A 24,893-nucleotide genomic window follows, 5' to 3' on the forward strand; every position below is an offset into this window, starting at 1 on the left:
CCCTTGATGAAGGTCACCCCTCCAACCTGGTTGTACTCAACCCCTTGGCCGCTTTCGACACCCAAGAGCACCAGGCACGCACAGACACCCTACACCGGCACACAGGGATCAGCGACCTTGTTCCATAGCTGGTTCAAGTCCCACCTCACTAACTACCAACAGTTAGTCCAGATGGACTCTTAGATCGCCAGTGCTACCAGTCACAACTCTGGAAACCTGCAGGGTTCCATCCTCTCCCCAGCGATCTTCGATCTATACATGGTGCTACTTTGAGCACTCCTAGCCACACACATCCACCTATACGCCAATGACAACTATTCCTCAAGATCAACTCCATTCTGGACATCTACAGGCTCAAAACCTGCATCTCGCTGCTCCAGTCATGGATGTCCAGTGCATACTTGAAGCTCAACACCTCCCAAGACCGAATTGCTACTCACCAACACTGAACATCCAGACATACAGACCTGACAATCAACCATGACCCCTGAGGGCTTTGCACCCAGGTTCACCTGCCCAAAGTCCCTTGGGTTCCACATCGACAAACACCTCTCCTTCAACACACACATAGCTAAGAAAACTGAGACAGCCTGGTATTAGTTCTCCCTCCTGCAGAAAGTCAAGCCTTCTTCCCTCCGGACAGCTTTAGATCCACCGTCCAAGCACTAGTCTTATCCCAACTAGATGGGGGCAGTGGCCTCCGTCATTCCTTGTGCCCATGAGAAGTATACTCATCAAGGGTCTACACTGATATGACCACATCACCCCGGCCCTCATCATCCTTCACTGGCTCTCACACTACACACACAAATCACCTTCAAGTTTTGATGTATCATCTATAAGGCAGTCGCCCTCAAATCACCCAGCTACAGTGGAGAAACTCTGCATCTCCGGCGGACAGCACATCACCCGAATCCAGGACATGTGCAGACTTGAAATCCACCAATGCAAAAGGGAAGGTACCAGAAAACAAGCCTTCCCTGCCTATGCCCCAAGACTATGGAACCTCCTCCCAGTCAGCATCAGACTTGTTGCTACAATTCAGAAAAGCACTCAAGACCCACCTCTTCAAGGAGTCTCTCTTCAATACCTAGGCTATCAGGTCACCCCAACACCACCTGACCCTCTTACCTGCCACCATGTACAGCTGAACCCTTCTGTATACTACCCTGCTGTAGATCAGTTGTATTACCTCTGAAAAGCACTCAGTTGATTCTCGAAGCTAGGTCTGTGCTCAATAAATACCATAATAAAACAGGAATGAAGGGCCTCAAATTGAGCTCCCATAAGGAATGTCAAGACTAAATTTAAATCCCACACCGGAACTACAAACTGGAGTGGAGGAAACTGGTTACACAAACCTTGCAAAAATTGCATGACATGGGGATTGTGAAGAAGAGCCCTGTTTCGGGAACCTCTTGAAAATCAGCAGTGAGGTATCCCTTAACAGTGCCAATCTGCAGGCCCGTTTGGGCCAAGGTCAGCAAATAAATCCAGAACAGGGGATAACTGACAGGATTAAGTGTCCAGAGCCCTCTCCTGGCACCAGGCACCAAGCCGTAAATGTACGCCATCTGCAGGCTTAGACTTTGTGGAGTGTCTCCGAGATGAAAGCAGCCCATCAAGGAAGTCGTATGAAAAGTTCTACTCTTTGTAGCTCAGTCTCTCAGTAGACAAGCATGAAGGTTCAGGCTGCTGCGGTTCAGGGGGAGAACCTGTGCCTCGTATTGGGATAGCATGTTGACTCTCCTCAGAAGGCCCCAAGGAGAGCAGATGGGCATGTCCAGCAATAAATACATACTGCGCATATTGACTGTCTCATCTCCTTGTTTTTGTGTGCGCCCTGATGACTTTGGGCATGTGGCACAATAAACAAGAATCCCAATAAACAAACTCTGGATGACACGTCCTACAGGCCCAGTGCAATGCAACAGGATCAACATGGTTCGAAACAGGAGCTGGGAACCAGCAGAATGATCGGTATCCGAGGCATAAAGGAGATCGAAGGTCCACTGTCAGTGCGTCTCCCAGACCATACGGCCATGCATCGGACGTGGTGTGGGAACATTCCGTAGGGAAATTCTCCCTGCCACATGGGACTTGTGGCAGAATTCCAGAAGTTTGACACCACAGGTGGCTGAGGGGATGGTGGGTGCTGCTGCTCACCTCTAGGGGATCTAGAGCTATCCCTCTATTTGGGGTCTAATAAATACATCACGCAAAAAAATCCAAATACTGCAAAACAATGCCCTTAGAGCGGCACAAGGAATCTCCAAGAGAGCTCAGATATCATCGACTAGGAGACAATCTAACTGGCTTTCCACAGTTGACAAAATCAAATTAAAAACTGCTTCTCTAACTTATAAGTGTCTTAACAACCTAGCACCAAGCTACCCAACGGAGATTTAAAAGAAGTTACATCTAGACCCACGAGAGCTGCCTATACAAAATGCCTATCAGTTCCTCTGTTCAAAATGGCCACAACTGGAGGAAACGGCTTCCCCATCAAAGCTGCCCAGAACTCCCTCTCACCCTCATTAAGGATGGACCAATCATACCCACATTTTAGAACAAATGTGATTAAGTGGCTTAAAGAAAATGACTGATAGCCCAGCCACACAACCTAGTTGACCTAGCAAACAAATTGGACTTTTAGACCTTCGTGCGCGACCCACACCTGCACTGCGACTACCTATTGTATTGAATATTCATTTGTAATGCACAAGCATTACCTGCTGTATTCGTACTAATCTGCATTTTTGCCTATGTAACCATAAGCAACTCGTAAGCCTAAAGTATTCTTGTTCCCGCGCCCAGATACCATCGGGTCTGGTGCGGGCTACAAATAAAATAAACAAATCTCTGCCCTGCAGTCTCCCAAGGGTCACATGACATCTTCCCCAGGGGGCGTAGGAAGTAGACTGAGGTGTGAAAGCCCAGACACCTTGCTGTACGGCCAATCCCAAATAATTTGCAATCACCGGGTGTAGTCAGCCTTGTCCCCAAACCGGTTCTGCCTATCGAAGAGCGTACCCAGTAGCTTTGCCGGTACATCCTGCGCAAGGCCGGATGTCCTCATCCATGAGCAGGGCTCCAAATTGCTGGGAGCTATTTAGCTCCTGGTTAAAGCCTAGGAGAGCCTAGTTGGCTTGACACAAACGGCTACTAGGAACTATTTTCGGTTGCCAGCCAAACTGGTGCCATACAAACATCCCTATGTGACATTAACTCTGTTTGGGAATGAGCCTTGGGATACAGCTAGAAAACATTTAAAGCATAATGGGTCATCTAGGACGACCAAAAAAAGTTGGTTTGCATCTCATACAGGAGTTAGATTTGCAGCATCCTATACAATAGCTCCCGCTTAATGGGTAATGCCAGATACTCAAGCTACTTTTAGCTCCTGGTAATCAAACCTATTACAATCCCTGCATGAGCAACAGTCAGCTGTGTTGAGACCCAACTGCATGATCTGGCGGGAAGCCTCCCTGCCATCCTATACCATTGCCAGAAACCCTTCACATCCCTCTTATGAATGTGCTCAGTCACTGCAGACCAAAACCCCAAAGGAAAAAAAAAAAAAAAAAAACTTTACGTTCCCCCAGGCGTCCACTCCCTTACTCTGACAGGTGGGAGAAAAGGAAAGGTGATGTATTTAAGTTAGCGGTCGCAGCCTTAACAACTAAGCTCTCAGGGGAGGCATGGGATGACAAACAGGATGGATCAGAAGGAGCTGGATGTTTTCTTGCCAGCCCTCAATCAACAGCAGGTTTAGAGACCGGCTTTTCCCACATCTCTAAAACCTGTTTGGGGTCCTTCTTATTTCTAAGTGGACTTTCGGTCTGGACGGGGCCGTTAACCCCACAGTATCAGTAACATTTGTCACCAACCTCTGAAAGAATGCCTCAGGTTTACCCCAGAGTTGGAGCTAGAGAATATTCAGCTCAGGGGAGGTGTCAAGCTCGCTGACCTCCTGAAGGTCAGAGGGCAGCATTTTAATATCCTCTACTTCCTCATAGATTTCTTCTGGGAAGTCACTCTCCTCCCTGGAGGCCATGGGTTCCATCCCAAAGGGTAGAGTTTTGCCTTACTAGCTGTGGATTGGTCGCACTTTCTAATTAGCATCTGAGGGGCATAACTCCAGAGGGGCTCTGTCTTCCTCTGCGTCTTTAACAATGAGGGCTGTGCCGAGGCAACAGCGCCAGAAAGCAGTGAGTCGGTGCTGGGAGACAGTCACCATTGGGGTCCCAGCCCATAGGCGTGCGGGAGTGTTCCCATGTGAATACCCTGCGGATTGGGGCACCGTGGTGGGTCCCGTTGGAGCCAGTGGCACCATTGGCACTGGGGCCTTGGTGAAAATGTCATGCATCTTTAATCAGAAGTGCACCCATTCTCCCGGGGTGGAGTATTGGGTGGGAAACTATGCCAGCAGTGCCACTTCCGGGCAGTCTCTGGAACAACGGCTCGAAGACTAAGAATGACGAAAAGAACTGAGGAGAGCGAGACCTCTGCCATTGCCTTTTGTCTTTCTTCACGAGTGACTGGACTTCGGACAGTTGCTCCATGCTGAGCGACCTTGACCGAGACCAAACGCCTTACGGAGGTAGATGAATAGTTTAGCTGTTCTTTCATAGGGCCTTTGGATGCCTGAATTGACATAAGAAATCGGTGACATTGAGCTTCTCCATAAATCGATGCAAACAGATGATAGCGATCAGAGATCAGACCGCCCCAATCCACTCAAGGTTCAAAACCCAAAGTCTTAGAAGGGTTGGGCAGGCATTCTTTTGTCTTTCTTGAATGAGGTAGCATGTTCTCTAAGTATTTTACTGGACCTCAACATATACTGGCCCCGACGTCCTGTCTGGCACTGGGTTTGTAGAGGAGTCAGGCGGAGCAGACATGGACCCACACCCATTGGTGGCAGAAAGGTTGCTGAAGATACACTGCACTGCAAATTGGGTATCCTAGATGAGGAATCCATTAGAAGCATTTTCTAGTGCCGCCTGTGGGACATCCTTTTACAACCAGCTGGAAAAGAAAGACATGGATGATAAAGAAATATACTATTATGTTACAGCAAAACCCAGTTCTGTGGGTCCCAAAACATCCACTTATCAGAGCTCTAGCTGAAATGGGCAAAGGGCAAAATGTAGGTTAGAAGCAGGCAGGAGGGGGACGTTCTCCAACCTGTGACATTTTTAAATACATTACATTGTCACACACCATAAAAACGGACATGAGTGAGTCTGGGAAAACTGCTCTTGAAAAGGTTTATGGAACATGCGAACAATAAGGTCTCAACTTTGCACTGCTTGATTGGAACTCAGGCCCACATTATGTCCGTCTAACACCCCTTATAAGAACATCCTTTGCACCTAAAATGTCTCTAAGCTCGTTCAGTAGACACTGCTTGTTTGTGCATCCCAAACTACACATAGAATTTTCATCCCAACACCCTCAGTATATTTCCTAATCTCCAAATGATTTTCCACCTTGGTCATAGGTGTAAGTAGATCCACACTACTCCGGATAGCATTGTGTGAAAGAGCAGTATTCTGGTGCAAATGCCAAGCAATTGCACCTTAATTTGTGGTTTACTGTCATGAAAGTGAAATTCTTACATATGAGCCAATAGCATAGTGTGCTCTGCACTGCTTGTGGACCGGCCTCAGCTAGCTCTCATTTTGTCAATCAGTCAATATAAATATTTCCCCACTTCTTCCCAGAGTCTTTTCCAAGGATGTACGTGAGCTTTACTTGCAGAGCAATGTGGAGAAACAGACCTTTACTCAGGGGGATTCTGGCACTGCCCTTTAACCAATCATGGTTGGGAATGGAAGGAGAGCAGTATCCAACACAAATCAACAAGATAAATGGACACATTAAAGCCCTTACTTTGGCACCTCTGTTTTATGGTCTACAGAGTCTTGCCTAGATTAGCATGTCGGTGCTTTGGTACTTGGGACAACATGCACCGAGGAATTGGAAACGTTGACAATTTTCTTCTTGAGTGCATCATCAACTTTCACAGTGGACAGAGTGACAAATGTGAATGAAAGGAAATCAGTTTAGCAGTTTACATTTTTTAATGTTATCATTACACAAGAAAAACAAATATATGCAACAGTACAACATGGAAAAGTACAAAGCAAAGTAAAATCTACGTACAGCAAGGGCACGTTAGGTAACAGAAAAGCCACACAATACATCCACTCTAAGCAGGATGCTGAGAGAAACAGGGCAGCAGACCCCTTTAGAGCCTATATTGCACGTCACATAGTGGACGTAAATGACAACTCCTCCCACAAACAGAATGTAGGCCCACAGCTTCACAACACTGACCTACTGTTCAGCACAAGCAAAACAGCACCACATTTCCCATTCAAGCAACAGCACTTCTCCAATCCCACCATACTTCTACTCCACAGTTATGATTGGAAAACGGAATTGTTAAGCTTGGAAACAATATATATATTTTTTTTTTATAAAATTGCACAAATTATGCAAGTAGATTTACTGCATAAAAAATAATGGCCTACAGTCTAATGTTATATACTGGCATTCATATTTAAGAATCCTTTCTGCAGTCGTACACTTCGATATAAATCATAAAAATAAAAAAAAATATAAAACCATCATGTTTATCCTCTTCCCAAATTTACTTTAGCGCACATTGGAAATGCTACAATACAGAATGTTGTCCAGGCGGTGGGACATTGTATTGTGGACTGGCAGCAAAAACTAAGCATCCAGGAAAAGGAACTATTTACAGCACTGGGCAATGCTATTAACAAGGAATTCTCCTGCCAAAGAAGCAATTTGATCGTGCTCCTCCCATTAAACAGCCATGCACAAAGGGAGGAGGCCTTCGCATTCGTACACAAAAATCCACTACCCTCCCATTTATGTTGACAATTGCATTTAGTGAAATACTTATTTTATTCCTCAAATCTTGGGTTTGGTTCCAAAGGAAAGGTTGCACCATCTGGAAAATGGGGCGATTTGGCAACAGACCAAAGCATCGGTCAGGAAAGCAATGCGTCATTTGAATAGGCCTCAAAATGTGCATTCAATCATTGACAAGTGATGGACTCTTGGCGAGTAAGAAATGGTATGTATGCTGTGTGCAGGTAGATAACCGAGGGGCGAGTGCATTTATGCTTGCAATTTGGAAAATGCTAACTCTGATTTTGAAAGGCCTGCCTCATTCTCATTTACCAAGACTCCATGTCAGCCTCCACAGGAACCACACAAACACAATCAAGAACATGTGGAAGGCAGCAGGGAGACCTGCCAGGCCAGTCACAAGAGGGGACCAGGTCTACGGCCAAAAGAACAACCCACAAATTGCATTGCACACTACATTTTCTAAAAAATGTAAATGATTTGAGGGTAAAATGTGGGATAAGATAGTTGCTTGAACGATCATGGATAGCGTTCTACTTTTATTTTACACTGATTTCTTCGGTTAAAAATCTGCCACTTAAATGGCCAGAGATTGATCACAACATGTGTTTGACCACATTTAAAAACACACATTAACTGAACTGCTCTGTTATCTTTGCTATAAAAATGCCCACAAAATCAACCTGGCTGTCCAACTAGCTTTAGAAAACAGCATTAGGTGTCATTGTAAAGGCCAGAAGGCAGAGAGGCAAGCAGCATCTGTACTAATGCTGGTAGTGTCTGCTTTGGATAACTGCAGCTTTACTGGATAAAACATGATCGACATACACATTTGCTTGCACCAGATGACTATTTCGTACATTAGTGAACATGCAGGGAGAGCTTGCATCAATACTAAAAAGTGGGTCCACCTTTAAAGGAAACTAAAGAAGCAGACTTAACATTGTTTGATCTATGTGTTGCTTGGTTTAATGACCACCTAAATCTATTTAGCAAAAGTAATATACCAGAGGGACTATGGTACTTGTAGTCCTTTTCCTTGTACTAATGGGATGTTGCCTCCAGGGCCCGTCGGCAGATTACCCTAGATAAATAAAATACAAATAGAAGTTTGGTGCATGTGCGGCCACACCTATGCCCATTATACCAGACACATGCACCCCAGTTCCAGCTGCCTTTTTTCAGCATGCCTTCTCTCATGTCAATCATCCAGAAAGACACAGGTTTCCACCAATGCGCCATCGGTTACAGGGAGGGAAATCTTGTATTCGATAAGCTTCTGGGTTTAAATATAATGGTGCAGTTCTTTCTTGCCTGGGGCTCAAAGCCTCATAAGCTCAAGAGACCCAGAGCCCTTCGATTGCATTATCTGTAAAAGATCACATTAGTTTGGCTAGGTGGCAACGCCATTACTGGAAGTCATTCATGTAACCTGGTCCATGATTGGCCAACTAAAACCCCATAATAGAGTTGCATAGTCCAGAATAAAGTTATAAATTGCAAAATGCCAGCAAAGTAAGCAACTCTTAGGGTACGCCACTTTTTCAATTATAAAAAGCACTCCGTTTTCAACTTAAATGGATAAATGCATAAACGCCAATAACTTAATTTGGAATATATTGAAAAATAATACTTTGGCATGGTTCAGCAGCTTGTCTGCTACCGGTTCAAAGAGGAAGATAACTGGAATATAATATGGGAAACCTTCAAAATATTTTCTTCAGTTAAATATTGATTATTTAGGAAGTACCCCACACCAAAGTGCATAGATGCTTAAATGGCTGTAGTTGTGACTTACACAATAGCACCCCTTTTAACCACCCCAGAAGGATGAAAGACCGAACATGCTGGGAGTCTAAATTGAGTTGCAGGTTACACCTCTTCTAAAAAGTGCTTAACGGAACTTAACCCAAGACAAATGGTGTGTTGCTGAATGTTTCACCCAGATTCTACACATGGTGTAAATTGCTGGTCATGGGACGCACGGAACAGTAGAGCGCATCCAATGGTTAATGGTTAGGTTATTTATAACACACTTAATACCCAGAGGTTTCTGCAGTGGACAGTAGACCGAAGATTATTTCAGGCAGCTGGATGGCAGGAGATGGCTGCAGGACCCAAGGGAAGGGTGTTGACACACAAGGAATATATGAATGCCCCACCACCTCCCTGCAGCTACCAAAGACTCACTGAACACTTGTTTTGATCTCAGGCCCCCACTAAAACTGGGCTGTTCCTTGTGTGCATAACTGGAGTTTCCGAATGCCATGCAGTCTCTTTGCATTCTGGGTATTTTAGTTGAAACAATGGGAAAGCACAAATCTCAGAAGACAAAGAATAAAACCAGGACTTGGTGACCTGCTCACACGTGGGATGGAGAAACATCAGGGCTCTGCATGCATATTAAGGGATGGGATAGGGTATAAGGTGGGACATTGCCACAACCCCACTCTTCCTCTTGCTCGTTTTGTTGGGAATGCATTGCACATTGTTACCAAGGCCCTGCAATAAGGCAACACTAGAGATAGTAAAGTTCCCCAGTGCCCATGTGCCAGACTGGGCCATCAAATGGTCTTGGGCACCAATGGAAAAGGGGCCCACAGTTGCAAATGGCTATTCATTCCTTTTGTGACACAGTTTGAATAGTAATCAAGAGGGAGGAGTTTGACAACCTGTGATGAAAATTGTGTATTTTAAAGAATATTTATTCAGCAACACTGGTCAAAACTACTAGCCGCAGAGTGAATTAACTCAAACTGGCCAAAGAAGTGGCCCACTTTGACCAATAAAACTGCCCCACTCCAGCATTGTGTGTTTTTGGTTGGGCCATGGGCCTATTGCCCATCAACCACTACAGGCCTGTCCCTACATACAAATTCTGTAATTTGTATTTGTTTAAACTCATTGAATTTTCATCATCTACTCCACTGATATTTCAGGTACAAATCTGGTCGACTCACCCACCAGCTCAGGAAATATTGTAGTGTGTGTTTACCAAACAGGAGGGAAAAAGAAGTTCCGATAGTGACTTTAGTACAAACTTCCAATGCCTCCATGCTTATGGGAGTCTGCCTATGGGGACAGGAACAGATACATTTGCATGGCAAAGTCCTCCAACTTTGAATTTCAGTGCAGAGCCAGTTTACGCACAGGGCATTGCCTCCATGCATGCTGGCAACACCCATCAGTTCTTTTCTCCAGCACCAGTCAGGTGGATTAATATCTTATTGTGGGCAAGGAGGACGTATGTTGTGTGTCTGTGTGTGTAGAAAAAAATGGAACAGTGGACTAGAAGTACAGTAGTCACAACTATGAGTAATGTTTACCCCATCTTCCTTGGTATACTCGTATGGGAGAATAGCAAGCATGACTCCCACTGGGAAGTACTCTAGGTAAAGATGTTTTGAGGGCAGCCTGAGCAAACCTGGCATTAGAGCTTGCACTAGTGTCCATACAGTAATACTTGCACAAGGCAGAGCGAGAAGCCCAGGTGGCCGCTTTGCCATTCACTTCCAAAGGGGATCAATCTCTGGAAAGCCATAGCTGCTGCTGCCTTAGCTGTGACCCCACAGCCGCGTAGATCCTTGGCGAGAGCCATGCCCCACGGCTTGTGGAATTGTGGGATACACCATACAATCCAACAGGAAATAGATAAATCTTCCTGCCTGGGTGTGAATTGTGAAAGCTCATAACCAGTTCGTCCTTTCGAAAGCTTTTAGTCTGTCTAGATGAAGTTTAAGAGCCTGGTAAACTTCTAGTAAGTTTAAAGTCCACTTAGCTACTGACTATGAAAAGTGAAATAAAGTAGTACGACCTTGTGATATGAAAAGGAAGACAACACTTCCGGAAGCTAAAGGATTAACCTCGCTGATTGACCTAGCAGACATAAGAAGGCAGTCTTCCAAGCAATTCGTTTAATGACTGTTGAGTCCGTGGGGTTGAAAGGATGTGGCAAAGCTGGCAATACTATAATTCAGGTCCCATACAAGGTGAAGGACTTGCACTGGTGAAAGTAACTTTGCCAGCCTATGAAAACTATGCGTAATCACTGGATTTGAAGTTGTAAAGGTAAAGAAAATTTATAGATCTCTCAGAACTCCTGGGGCTTCAATGGCCACCAACTATTAAGCACTAAAGGAACGCTAGCATCCCTCCCAGAACCGTGGCCTCCGAGGAAGGAGCTGCTGTGGAGTTTGGGGGGCAGAGGGGAGGGACGGGGCAAACAAATGCCAATTACCCATTTCCCTTTTGACTTGACGAACCACTGCAAGGAGGTGCCATGACGATCTCTTCACCACGGGACAGATTTTGGGGCACGTGCACATGGATCAATGCCCTGAAAACTGAGGGCATGGCCTGCAGGAGGAACAAAATATTTTGCCCCGACAAACAGAAGAACACTAGAAGGCAGCCAAAAAGAAAAAAATAGGGGCAATGAGAAAGTAAAAAAGAAAGAAAGCAAAGTAACTGCTGCATAGGAGTAGTGCCAGAAAGCTGGTCATTGGAGCCCAAACTTGGCCACAACCCATTAAAGAATTGATAGAAAAACAGGTCGTCATGGGACCCCATCACCCTGTAACTGGTGTCTCGTATCAGGAATTTTCTGAATGGTTTGAAAATCCAATAATGAGTTTTGCTGTTTTTCATAGCCTCTGCAAATCACCACTAATGAGGCATCATTTCAGGCATTGATGCCATTTAGTTTGTGGCGCGTTAAAAATCCCTATAAAAATATGTTATAGCCCACATAGCATGGCGAAAGCTAGTACTTATTCTCCGAAAGACTTATTGCGGGCAACTGAAGTTGCTCCAGTCCATGACACTCTAAACAAGGCTATGGAGAAAGCAAGCCTCCTATGGGGAAAACTCAAAGGTTAGTAAAAGCCAAATTGGGAGACTCTAAAATGCTGGACCCCTGTGCTAGTACTTTCAATATTGGAGGATTCTGTAGATCACTTGTATGACTTGGCATGGATGTGTTTCTAGCAAGAGAAAGGATCCTGTGTCACCAAATACAATTATAAAATCTTTAACATGAACAGCAAACATGTAAACTATGAAAAGCTACAGTTATAAACAATGGGCATCTAGCTACAATTACACGAGCCTACGGAAGGATGACCTTCAAAACAAAGCTTAGGCACAAAGGAAACATTCCCAGCCCCACAATGTTCCCCGCTTAATTTCGGTCTTCAGCAAACCTAGTCACCATGCTGGTCAGGTCCTCCCATTGGCTGTTCGGCGTTACAGGCAGCAGCACGCAACATCGCACACTCCTGCTTCCTGCACACTACTGTAAGCCACCAAGACGAGAACCAGGCTCCAGAAAAGGCCCTAAAAATGTGGGAGACGAAATCTTGGAAGGGGTTGGTTTTTCTTGTTATGAAGGCAGTTCCCTCCAAGAGCCCACGCTACCAGCTCAAACACAGTTTGCTGGCAGGATTCAGCTGTGATGATGTGATCAGGTTTTGAGAACCTATAGCTGAGAGGTCCCTTCAACAGGATGCATGTACTCCGGGTGTCCCACACTCAAGTCCCAACGCAGGGGTGGGAAGAGAGGGTGCCACCCAGCCCAGGCCAAGGTTGTGCACAGACAACACTCACATCGATAAGCAGTTTGACTTCTGAGTGCGACTGGCCCACTCTAGATTGCTACAGCAACTGTATAGTGCTATGAATCTTTGCATTCCACATCTCTTTACACTCCCTCCGTTATCAGCACCAAAAGGGGTTGGATTCCCAGTGTGCAAGATATAAATCACACTTGCTAAGGATTTAAGCCTGGGTGAACTGGAAGCTTTATTTCAGCACTGCACTAAATAATCCAGAAAGCCGAGTTGTACAATAATTGGAAAGAATTCGCAGGAAGCATCTAGCGGCCCATACACCTTTACCCAAACTACAGCAGCCTGCCACCCCCAGGAATCTGTTACAACACTAAATAGCAGCAATCTTGTACAGTCGGACATATTTTTACCCCCCCCCGCAACAAAAAATTAAAATACAAAAATGTAAATGTCCACTGGTGTTTGCCCTTGGCTTGGTGAAATGTGACAGTCTTATTTTGTGGCACTCTTTTCAAAAGAAATTTTGGGGATTTTCTTGCTACAGTGGTGCGCGGGTTCCCTTCTCAGCTCTGGATGCATACCAGCGAAGTCTACTGGGTGGGGGGGGGGGAGGGAGAGGCGGGGGTCTAGCACAGGGAAAATCAAAACCCAGGTGTACATTAATGAAGCACGCACCCCCAGAACTGTAGGCAAAGCAGGGAATAGTGCGGAGGACCACAGACGTTACTAAGTGAACCCATCAGACCAAATCAGAGTTTAACTAGGGAGAATCCCCAGTGGGTTTGGGGAGGAGATGGGTCTAGAAGGCGTCCGACAAATTAGAACCTTGTAAAATATTTCAGCGGATGAAACAAACTGGCCTAGGAAATGTGTGCGTGGATGCATTGCATGCACTAACAAAAGGAAAATACATGCGTCAGCGGACCTGCGTGAAGGGCATTTAGGCGCTATAGCAACAGATAAGAGATATACCTGTGGGGAAAGGTGCTGGAAGAACAGTGAGATAAAAGTGCAGTGCTAGCAGCAACAGCAGAGATTGCACTCCAAAACCCCAAACTGTATAAAAGTGCAAACTCCAGCGTCCAAAAGGGGGCGTGAAGGAGCCTGGGTATGTGGAGTCTTAAAAAGGGAAACATCCAAGTGCACCTGATCTTAAAAGTAGCAATATCGCCCAAAAATGTTTTGTTTTTTTTAAAAAAAAAAACAGCCATCCACCCAAACAATGTAAAAAAATTAAATAAAAAAAGACTGCTACCTCTGACTTTCCTCAGTCAGAGGTTTCTTTTGATGAGATTACTTTTCCAGGTGCTTTGGTTGGCGTGTCCATGCGGGGTTCCCAGGGGCTGCTGGTTGAACGAAGACGCCCTGCAGTGATGGTCACTGGAGAGAAGACCTGTCTAGCGAAAAACACTGATTAAAGGCAATTAGCACACAATATAAGCCAGTCTTCAATGGATTAGCAGAAAACATGCAGTCCAGCACAGAACTGGAATGTAGTTCACTAGTGGGGAGGGCTAAACGCTTTTGTATGGGAGAATCCGACAGCACAAAGCAGTCTAAACGAGGATGGGAATGTAGGATTTGCTTAGTCAAATGTTCAAACACAATAGGTGTTGTGACAAATGCAAACTAACAGAAAAGGTGTAAGATTCTTAATTTGGGTTCCAGACCCTCCTAATTAATTTTTTCACACATGCAACAAGAGAGACCGACCAGAGCCCAGGACCACCAGCAGGGGCATTTCAGAAAAAATCTCTTTCTGGATTCCAAGATCATGTGTCCAAAGTTCCTCGCAAATGAGAAATCCTGAAATGTCAGGAGGCTGAAAAGTCACTCCCAGACAAAAGGTAAACCAAAATCCTAAGGCCGGAATCCAAGCGCTCAGCTTCCAAAGATGCCAGCAAGCACATAGTAGTCTTCATTCTTGTTCCGAGCTCTGCGCTCCCCGTACTGCGCGACCCATGCTGTGTTTGAACTCCTCATATGTGCTTACTGTGGGAAGTTCCAAGGAGTTCATGTAGGGACGTCCAATGGCTACATCCCCAGAGTTGAATACAATGGAGGGCTCCGGGTTAAAGCCGATGGGAGGTACAGCGTCCGCACCAGTTGCAAACATCAGTATTTCTTCCAGCGTCACTGTAGTATCACCGTCTACAAATGAAGAAATCAGCTGTTACAATAACAGGCGATAACGCACATGGCAAAATTATATTTTGTACTTATTTGGGCACTGAATCACCAACATCCAAACAGGCACGTTGAAGTCCAAAAAGGCGAGATTTTATGGCAAATCACAAAGTAACATTTAGTCACAGAACTGCTTCAGTGCTCCTAAAGATTAGTAGTATGAAAAGTTCAAAGCTTCACACTGCAATACATCCTGAGCACTCAGTAAAAAAGTGGGAGAAGCCGAATGGACGTAAAGACAGGTCATGAACATTGAAATAAAACCTCTGGAATGTGGGAATGCTGGAGATGTTACTCATTGTAGTGCCTAGTGTATTCCAAGCCAAGACTCAACTTTCTTCCTAACTTCTGGGAAACCAATCCTTGTGGGGACAGTAATGGATCATGTTGGCCAGCAGAGCCCCCCTAGCCCCCTCCCCCCAATATACCAGAGCCCCCCTAACCCCCCCCCTCCCCCGATATCCTCTACCAGTACTTTGCCCCTGTCTAGGGAGTGATAAGACCAATGAACAAGTTACTTACATGTGGTAACAGTCTTTCGACTGGACGCTCCTCCCACATATGCACGCCTACTTGCAGCAGAAAACGTTCATAGGTTCGAGAGTTGTCGAATCATGGCCTTTAACTGCATCTGTAGCCTCCTTAACCATGACGTCAACACTGGTATATGAAGCTCCCCACCCACCCCCTATTCTGCATGCCTGGTCATAGATGGATGTACTTGACCTCTTTTCGCCTACAAAAAAAGCTCTGCATTAAGGAACATGTTGGTTCAGGCAGAATATAAATAGGAAGTAGACCCTATAAAGGCCAAACACATGGCAACGCAACCATGCCATAACTGTTTGCACTGTGGCAATATTAGAAGGGAACTTCATTTTACAACCCCATACAGGCAAGAAAATCTACCTGCAGCATTCAAGTACTTGTGACTCATCCAACGTGGTCTATGGCTTAAAATGCCCCTGTGGATTTTATGACATAGGGATCACAACACGTAAAGCCAAGAAACGTTGGGCGAGCACAAACTGAACATTAGACTAAAAATATCAGAAGTCCCCCCGGGGTGTCGGGTCAATTGATCGACAACAAACTGGTCGACTGCAATTTGGTCGACACCATTTGGTCGAATGCCAAATGGTCGAATTTTTTTTATATATATATATATATATGTGTTTTGTGGGTTTTCGTGTGGGGAAAAAAAAAGGGGGTTGGGAGGACCCCCCCAAAAAAACAAAAAAGGGGTTAAAAAAAAAAAAATTCGACCATTTGGCATTCGACCAAATGGTGTCGACCAATTGACTGGTAACCGTCCCCGGTGGCTAAACATGAAGTGTGGAATTTTGGAAAGGGTGGCGATATCCCCCAAAAGAGTGGGCAATAGACCGAGATTACTTCTGCAAAGAGAAGTAGCACGGATCGCGAGGCTAGAGTGTCTAGCTCCCAAAGGAAATGTGCACGTTGCTTCAGAAAATCAAACAAAACAGCGGTGCCCACCCATACCTCCTTGGCTCCCAAAGGGACACATTCTAAATGGGCCCCCAGGTTTCCTGTAATATGTCAGGCAGGAGTGCTTTGATTTAGGGATGTACAATACAAACTGGATGTAAAATTGGTCACCCATGATGTGACAATGATTAACAATGTAAACTGGAGGTTAACTGGAAAGCCAGATTGTGAACAGATTTATATTCTGGCAGGGGGAGGTCAGCGGATGAGAATTGCCTATGATGGGACATGACCCAAGGATTCACAGTGCAAAATAACCTTGATGTTATTTGTTTATACGTCAGGGATGGTAGATTGTGAACAGATTTGTATTCTGACAGAAGGATGCCAGTAGATACTTGAGGATGTGACTATGAAATGATCAACTTGATAATGTGTTCTATAACCAAACTACAATTTCGAGCTGGGCGACAAGCTGGGAGTTTTCAGAAGCTTCAGGTGTTTACTTCATTTCGTGTTTACTTTGTATGCAATCCATAGAGTGAGGACTTGGAGAACATCCTTCCAATAAAACTCAAGAGTGTGATAACTAAAACGTACAATACATGGTACTTGGGTATGATGTATGTTGTTTCATGTGGGCTATAATTAAACAAGGGGCAATGGGTCCTGCTAACGTTTCACTCACCTTGGTGAAAGCCATGAAGCTTGTTGAAGTATTGGCGACAGTAAGTGAAGTTCCGATTATAGGCAATACTGATCACTGCACTGCCCAAGCGAACGGCTGGATATTCAGCAACAGCCTGGCTGGCAACGGAGTGTTGTCTTGGCTACAGCAGAGGCACACGTCAGACGTAAGAGATTATAGAGTAGGTGAATGGGCCTCAGCCCCCAGGGGCGCTGACCACAAAAATATTCAAAGGCATGACACTCGTGTCACCGTCGGGTCCATTCAGGGCAATAAGGGGAGGTTGATCAATATTTTAGGTTCGAGGCATGTATTTACCCCAAGATCAACATTTGTGAATACGCTAAAAAAGGAAGCAAATGCCACAGGAAAGTGAATACCAAGACTTGCTGAGCAAGTGAGTATAGGTATACATACTGATTCCACCTCGATCAAGAAGGCCGCCACGCGCGAGGTGCGGCAGCCTCCTTTGCTTAGGGCAGTTGCCATGGCAGCGCTGGTGGCGTCTTAACACAGATGCGGGGCACCTGACCGGTTCTCCAGGCTGATGCCCCGCTGTCCGTGTGTTACGACACATCGTAGAAAACAGTAAGTAGCTAAGTATAGGAGCCGCTTGAGGCTCATTCATTTAACATTAATCCATGCGAGGTTAGGCAGCGCTGACGGCTGTGCTGGTTTACACAGGTCAACATATGTGCAGAACCCGGTCTCGTGAGCTCAAAGCCAGACGTAAAGTTGCCTAACCAACAGCAGAGTCAGTTAAGACCAGTTCCATGCTACGTAAGGGCACTCATTTAATCAGAATGAGGACATAGAAAATAACAAACATTTTAATAATTTTATTGTTTGTTTTTAGGAAAAGGGAAATGGACATTTACTAGAGGTCAGTGAGCAGTAACAAATCAGGGATGAAATGATTAATTGAATATTCTCTAAATAATGAGACTAGAAGATGGTTATTTTGTATTGTAGGATATTGTGAAATGGATTAATAACGTGGAATTGAACAGGGATGTAGCTTCTGAAGGATACATTGGTATCTGAAACGCGTCAGGCATCTAAGACTGTTAAAGAACATGCATTACACCGTCCAGCTATAGAATGATGGATACATAGGTGAAAACAATCAAATTTGTTATGATATTTATATGCTACAGATGTTTAAGATTGTATTGACCCCAAACATTCTCCAATTGAGAAATTGATGTTTTCAAAAATAACCTTTCGAGTATCAGTTTGACAACCTTGAATTCTTTTAAATACAAATAGGAAGGGGGATTCCTCCTCCAATGGACTGCACCACTTGGAAACAACTGGTTTATTTGGTTAGGTTGCCCAGTTCTGTACATGATGTACTTCACTGACAAGAGGTTGCCTTTCGCCTCCACTTACACCAATGTTAGGTCTAAGGATTCCAATGGCTCCTGTTCAGTTGGACACTTGTTTTCCAGAACAAGATGTCCTGATGAAGGTCCTGACACTCAGCCTTTTGAGTTTTTTCCAGTTCCTTCCAGAATCTGCCATATCATCTAGATCTGTATTGTGTAGAGCCTTTCTCCCATTCAGAACAGGGTCTAAACCCATTTGACAGGCGTCAGCTACAGCCACCAATTCAGACGTCCATACACTGAAGCAAGGCTCTGAAAAGGCCGAAACTGCCATCTCCTCCTTAGCATAAACAGGCAGGTATATGATTCCATACCCTGCAGAAAGATTAAAAAAAAATGCTACTGCACTTCTCAGCACAGAGCCGATCCAGCAACTTTTCACCTCTTGGTGGGGAGTGGGTTTTTGTCTTGGGGACAGCATAAATAGCTCTAGTGTCCATACAGAATCCCAAACGGGATTTACCTGTAGGTTTCTTCAGATCCTCGGAACTGGTCTCATGGCAGTTCGAGGGCTCATACACCACTTGTCCCAACACATGGTGGATCTCTTACCATCTGTCAGAACTATGTTTGCTCTGAACTACCACCACACCCAAACCTGGTAGGTTCACCAATTCCCATAAAAGTCTGGCTCACACCAATCTGTTATCAGGGGCTTCAGTGACAACAAGGGGCGAGATTGTCTGCAAAATCTCCCTCATCCTGCTGGTGTGGGGTCTGGGGAGCAGACACTAGGTCATCTTCACTGAAGCCATTAAAAGGGCTGCTCTTGAACAGGACAGGGAGACACTCAGATTTCTCTGGCCCCCTTTCTGTAGCCATAAGCAGGGCTCCAATTAGAACTCAAGATCGTATCCTCCACACTTCACAGGAAACTATGGTAACCTTTCTAGGTCCACCAAGGCCATCTGAATAGTTTACCTTGTTAAGTTGTAAAACTTTGCAAAGGCCCAGACCACTCATGTGTTCAGGGATTAAGAAAACCAGTTTGACAGGAGAAGGTCCCACTCCCTACTCTGGGGATCATTTAAGGCTCCAATTAAACAAGAGAGCTTTAACAAGTCTCTCTCTCAGACCACCTTCCTGTGGATGACAGCTACGTGAAACTTGACAGGTCACGCCACCCTCCTTCCACTGGGTCCGACCACTACTGAGCACAGCAGAGGAGCTACCTCTGGGACCGACACTCAGTAAGGCATCAATGACTGACTTGGCTGTCATTCTTTGTGGGTTGGCACCAGGACATCATGATGATTTGATCAGCAATCACCAATTATAAACTATTGCCCGAGGTCACCAGGGGCTAACCAAAGTCTCTGGTACAAATGAGTTTCCTTCAATACGTGAACTCTCGAGTGACTGAACACCTGTCTCGCTCCAGTCAACCTGGTGACGGACTCCTACAGTGGTTTTCTCCTGGGACCCCCATCTTGGGGAAGCAAGAGTACGGCAGGAGCTGTGGGGCCATGACACGCAGAGGCGTAATGTTCTGTGACCTGCACCACACCGTGAAGCTTTTCCACCAATGACCGTAGCACAACTGAGTAGACGCCCTGGCCTTAGCGAGAACTGTTTCACATTCCATAGGAAGATCATAGAGGCCAAACCGGGAGGTTCATTGATGCTGGGTCGTGATGCACAATGGTTCCTCCTCTGGAGAGTAGGTCGGGAAGAGGAGGCAGTCTGAAGGTCGGGGCCACCGACATGCAGAGCAGGTCCAGATACCAGAATTGGCAAGGCCATGCTGGGGCGAGTAGTATCATCCTGCAGCAACATAGCTTCAGTGTGTCGACACAGGAGGAGTGGAATCGGGGGGAAAGGCGTACAGAAACCTACCTTCCCATCTGAGCGAGAAGGCATCCCCCAGCCTCCCAGGTTGGGGGAAACCTGCTGGTGAACTCCTTGCACTGGGAGTTCGCTACCAATGGCGAAAAGATCGATCTGGGGACGGCCACATTGGCTGAACAGGTGGGACACCTGATCTTTCCGCATCTCCCATTCATGGCAAGATCACGGCTCCCTGCTGGGGGCATCCGCTATGGTGCTCTTGATGCCTGCTAGATGAAACAGGAAGAAGAGGTCTTGAAGTATCGCCCAGTGCCACAGGGCCCAGGCCTTCAATGAAAGAGCAGGGGATTGGGTCCTGCCTGGCTTCCTGATGTAGAACATTGTGGTGGTGTTTGAAGATCCTCACTACTAGACCCCTTAGAAGAAGTAGGAATCACTGGAGGACCCAGAACCCGGCCAGCAGTTCCAGCACATTGATGTGCAGACTTTTCTCTTCCGGTAGCCCGAGATCCATGGCGTGGGACTGACCAGTGTGAGCCCCACATGAGTCCAGAGAGGCATCTGTGGCGACTAGCCTGGAAATTACAAGTTACTCACCATAGTGACTAACGTACTCTTAGTCCATAGTCCCCTTTCCTCCATACTGTATGGGTGCCCCTTGCGAGGGATGTGAGACCGAACCTTTTTCACCAGAAAAAGACCTCCCCCTTTAAATTTGGAGGCGCGCGGGGTGCAGCCCTGGGAGCATGGGCTCCCCCGACTCCGCCCACCGGCACCACTCCTCAGTGCCTATTGAGGTGTCAACAATATAATTCCCTAAGTGAAACCATTTTAATTAGGGGAGGGGGAGGATGGTGGGACATATGGAGGAAAGGGGACTATGGACTAAGAGTAGGTTAGTCACTACCGTGGGTAACTTGTAATTACTCTTACGTCCCGTCCCCTTTCCGGGTGATTACAACTGAATGTAACCCCAGGGTGGAGAGGTGACGCTCCTTAAGAAAACAGCAGTGTTAGATAGGATTGATCTGATTTATGATGTGGTTTTGCAGAGGTCGGCAGTGAATATTATACTACTTTCCCGTAAGGACAGGGGTGTTCGGATTAGGAAACATTCTTGTTGGATTGATAGGGCTATAATGGTGGCTATCAAGCTAATACTTAGGGTCTGGAAATCGAGGAAGAAACCTAATGTAGATGAATGGTTGATGGAATTACATGTTTTGGCTCAGTATGATAAGGTTTCATTTCATAACAAAGATAAAGATGATGATTATTTGAATCTTAAGGGTCCCTTTATGGCTTTATATGATTGATGGGAAGGTTTAGGTGGTTGTGGTGGAAAAGGTGGGGTTCCTTTATTTTTTTTGTTGGTTTGTTCGATGTTGACTTGCTGGTTATGCTTCACTAAGATTTGTTTCTGGTTTGAGCTGTATTGTTTATGATGCTCTAGTCTCTTTGTAATTTCATTCTTTAAGCGGATTGTGAAGCATTGTTGCTTTTTAATATCATTGTTTATATGAAAACAATAAAGTGTTGTTGAAGAAAACTAGTCCCTTAATACTGCCTGCCCGAATGCCGCGTCTGACAGAGCTGGCATCCCAACAGTAGTGCTTGCAGAAAGCCGAGTGGCCAAATTGGCCGCCCTGCTGATGACCTGCCACGGTACAAGTCTCTGGAAGGCGGCCGTGGTGGCCTTGACTGACTGCGAGGGCCTACACGTTTACCTGAAGTGGTTTGTGTTGCCCCGTCTGGGCCTCCTTGAGCAGGCCACCATCCACCTTGTTATGTAGCCCTTGGAAGCCTGATATCCTGGCTGTGACCCACCAAAGCTGATCAAGCCTCAGACTTGCAGAAGCTCTCGGTTCTGCTCAGATAGAACTTTGGCACTCGTCTAACATGAAGACAGTGCAGAACCCTCTGAGCAGGGTTCATAGGGTCTGCGAAGCAAGTAGGGAATACCAACTCCTCCTTTAGATGGATGGAACGCAGAGACTACCTCAGGTAAGTATGCGGGAGCGTTACAAGGACGACCCTGTCCCTGTGAAAGGTAGTGTATGGCTCAGATGCCCTCCGAGGTTGGATTTCGCTGCCACAGCATGCAGACGTAAGACCCACCAAGAGAGCTGACCTAATGGTAACTAGCCTGATGTCCACGGATGTCATTGGCCCAAGTGGTTTATGCGCCCAGGCGCCCAATACGAAGTTGGGGTTCCACACGAGGTGTGGCCTATTGTTGTGCGGGTAAAGCCTGGTGAGGCCTGCCAAATATCTTTTAACCAGCGGATTGGCGGAGAGAAAATACTTGCTCCTCCGTGTTCCGGGAGGCCCCGATGGCCGCCATAATGGCTTTGGAGGTCTAACCAGATGGCCATCAACTCGAGACAGTTGACGAGGGCCACCTGCTCCTGACCGAACCTTCACTGTGGACACTGCAGTCCAGGGTGGCTTCCCATCCAGCTAGGGATGATTCTGTGGTGATGGTTACCTGCGGAGCTGGCTGACAAAAGGTCCTGCCTATCGGTAAATTGCTGTCCACACTCTACCCGACTAGGTTGTCGGCAGAATGTTGACCGGCTCCGCCTGGGAGCCCTACCCAACTCCACAAGGCTGTGCAGTGCAACTACAATTTAGGCGTTGGTACCCCTGTGCCGAGGTAACTGCTCTGCTGAGAAAATGCCCCATGGGCCACTGATAGCTGTGATCAGAGCTTGTATCCCAGATGAGGCCCAGGAGCGTTAAGGAGTCTGCTTGGGCTCCAGCTGTGACTTCTTGAGATTGATGGAAAATCCCTACTCATGTAGTGGAAGCCTAAGGGTAGAGGCAGTGTGCAGTAGTGCCTCCGGAGACCTTGTCCTGATGAGCCAGTCTAGGCATGGATAGTCGTGGTGAGGGCCCCAGTAGGGCTGCCATGTGTTGACCCCACCTGTACAGACCCTGGGGTCCAAATTGAGGCCACGGGGTAGACTTTGTATATGAAATGGAAGCACCATTATCCAACCTTACGAAAGGAGCAATGGGGCTGCAGATAGGTACATGAAGGCAAGACTCCTTCAGATCTAGGGAGCACATCCAGACTCCCGTGCACAATGCCTCTGCAATACGTGCTAGGGTAACCAAGTATGGCGAAAATGCCTGCATAGGAGCCCAGACGACGTTGAGAGGCTGTACTTCCTCCACCGCCGGCCTCTCTTCGTGCAAGCGTCTGTCCGCCCACAGAGTTATTGTCCCAAAACTGTGGGAGGGGAGAGGTGGGGTAGGGATCGGTAGGCGGAAGCCCGAGGACACTACGGGGAGGCTCAAAAGATCTGTTAACATTGTGCGCCTGCATGGGCGTGCATCCGGCTATATGCTTTAGGGGTGCCTAGGTGAGCATGGATAAGGATTCAGCAGTCAGGAGACGGTTCCTCCTCCTATCAAGTTCCTAATCCGTAGTGGAACCTAACAGGTTGCCCTCCCCCGAAGGGATGGTCCAGTATGCGTTCCAGGGCGTCCAGGTTGAAATTGGTCGCCTGTAGCCTGGCGGTCTTCCGACCAGTGGCAGTGCTGAGGTGTCAATGTGTGCCACGGTGGACGCCATTACGTCCTGCGCAACTAATTTTGGCCTCTGCCAGACCTACCTTGGAGCGTGCCTGGCGCTGCACCGGAAGTGGCCGAGGAATGTGGCTGTGAGGGTGCCGCCAGCAAAGGGAGTCCCCTCCAGCTGCATAAACTTGGCGTGGAGGTGAATGCTGGTAGGCTGTGCCTCAGCCTGAGGAGGAGGGGGGGGGGAAGGGCAAGAGGAGAAAATAAACAGGAGCTTTTCTTGCTTCTTGGTTTCATTACCCTGCATGGAATTAAATGAGTGTTAAAACATTACATTTCACACTAACATTCTCAACAGAAACCCCTTGCTTTTATTAGCCTTTATCTATGGTTCCTCTGATTTCTGCTTAGAGGAAATAAATCCAAGTCCTAGCTCGGGCAAACAAAATGGAAACTGGACTCTCTGAACCAGTACGACCCTCTTCATTGTTGCTGGCAATGGCTTGTTTATTTCTTTACACCGTACCCCCATTGGAGAAGCTCCAAGTTAGTTATCAAACTCAAACGGTTCTAATACACTTGTGGCTCCCTTGAAGAGTTGAATTTAACGAGTCTCCAAAGTTCAGTAAACTACACCCTGCGTGGTGAAGCCACAAGCGTTCTCACTTTCGTTTGAACTTTCGTCCCTTAGAAGTTCATTTCATTTAGCTGCGCGGGAAGGCCACAGCAATGATCTGTTTGTATTATACAATTACCATGTTATGCCTCCTCCACAAACTGACCTCAACGTGACTCCAAGATGTCACTCCGCCGAAGAACGTCCAGCATCGAAAGCTGAGTGCAGCGTTACTGGTGGGTCCAATTAGTTTGAAGACTACCTGCCTTTAGTGCCATCCCACGGGCTGCAAACTGCTAATACCCTGGGACCTGTGGCTACTGTGCAGTGCATCGACTTCCGAAGATGAAATCCTCCTAAAACTTTGATGGACTTATTCCGGAACTCCAGAGACAAGATTACACTCTTTGAGGTCTCCTCACCAGAGTGCTGGACCAAGAACGCGAGACGAATCGACCAAGTGGTAATCGTTCTTCACTGGTGTCTTGAAAAGGGAGCCAAAATCAAAGAACGCAGAAAAATCCTTTGACTGAAGCCTCTTCACTCTACTGCTGCGGCGAGATCCATTCCAGTATCCCTTCTTTCGTCTATCTGACTAAGAATCCAGTGACCGGGTCTGCAGCTGCATCGTGGGGGCATCGTGCTGCATCTGCTTCTTCACTCCCAAGGTACTGTGAGACTGGAGGTAGAACGTACATAGAGTTGCTTTGCTGCTCCTGCGTTGCTGGAGTGCCCATTTGTGTGTTTGGGAGTTCGCCCGTATAGGTTTGGCAGGG

General features: G+C 46.4%; 1 protein-coding gene across 2 annotated transcripts in view; it reads right to left on the reverse strand.

The window, feature by feature from the left end:
• Positions 1 to 6,070: 6,070 nt before the first annotated feature.
• The window catches only part of G2E3 (G2/M-phase specific E3 ubiquitin protein ligase), a 950,771-nt gene continuing 931,948 nt past the window's right edge, over positions 6,071 to 24,893 (reverse strand). For both annotated transcript variants that reach the window (XM_069638501.1, XM_069638502.1), the window contains exon 16: positions 6,071 to 14,627. In XM_069638501.1, coding sequence (XP_069494602.1) covers positions 14,395 to 14,627 — 233 coding nt within the window. In that variant the 3' untranslated portion in view covers positions 6,071 to 14,394. The remainder of the gene's footprint in view (positions 14,628 to 24,893) is intronic.

This window comes from Ambystoma mexicanum, chromosome 14 (genome assembly GCF_040938575.1).
Source record: "Ambystoma mexicanum isolate Mex_15411 chromosome 14, UKY_AmexF1_1, whole genome shotgun sequence".
NCBI lineage: Eukaryota > Metazoa > Chordata > Amphibia > Caudata > Ambystomatidae > Ambystoma > Ambystoma mexicanum.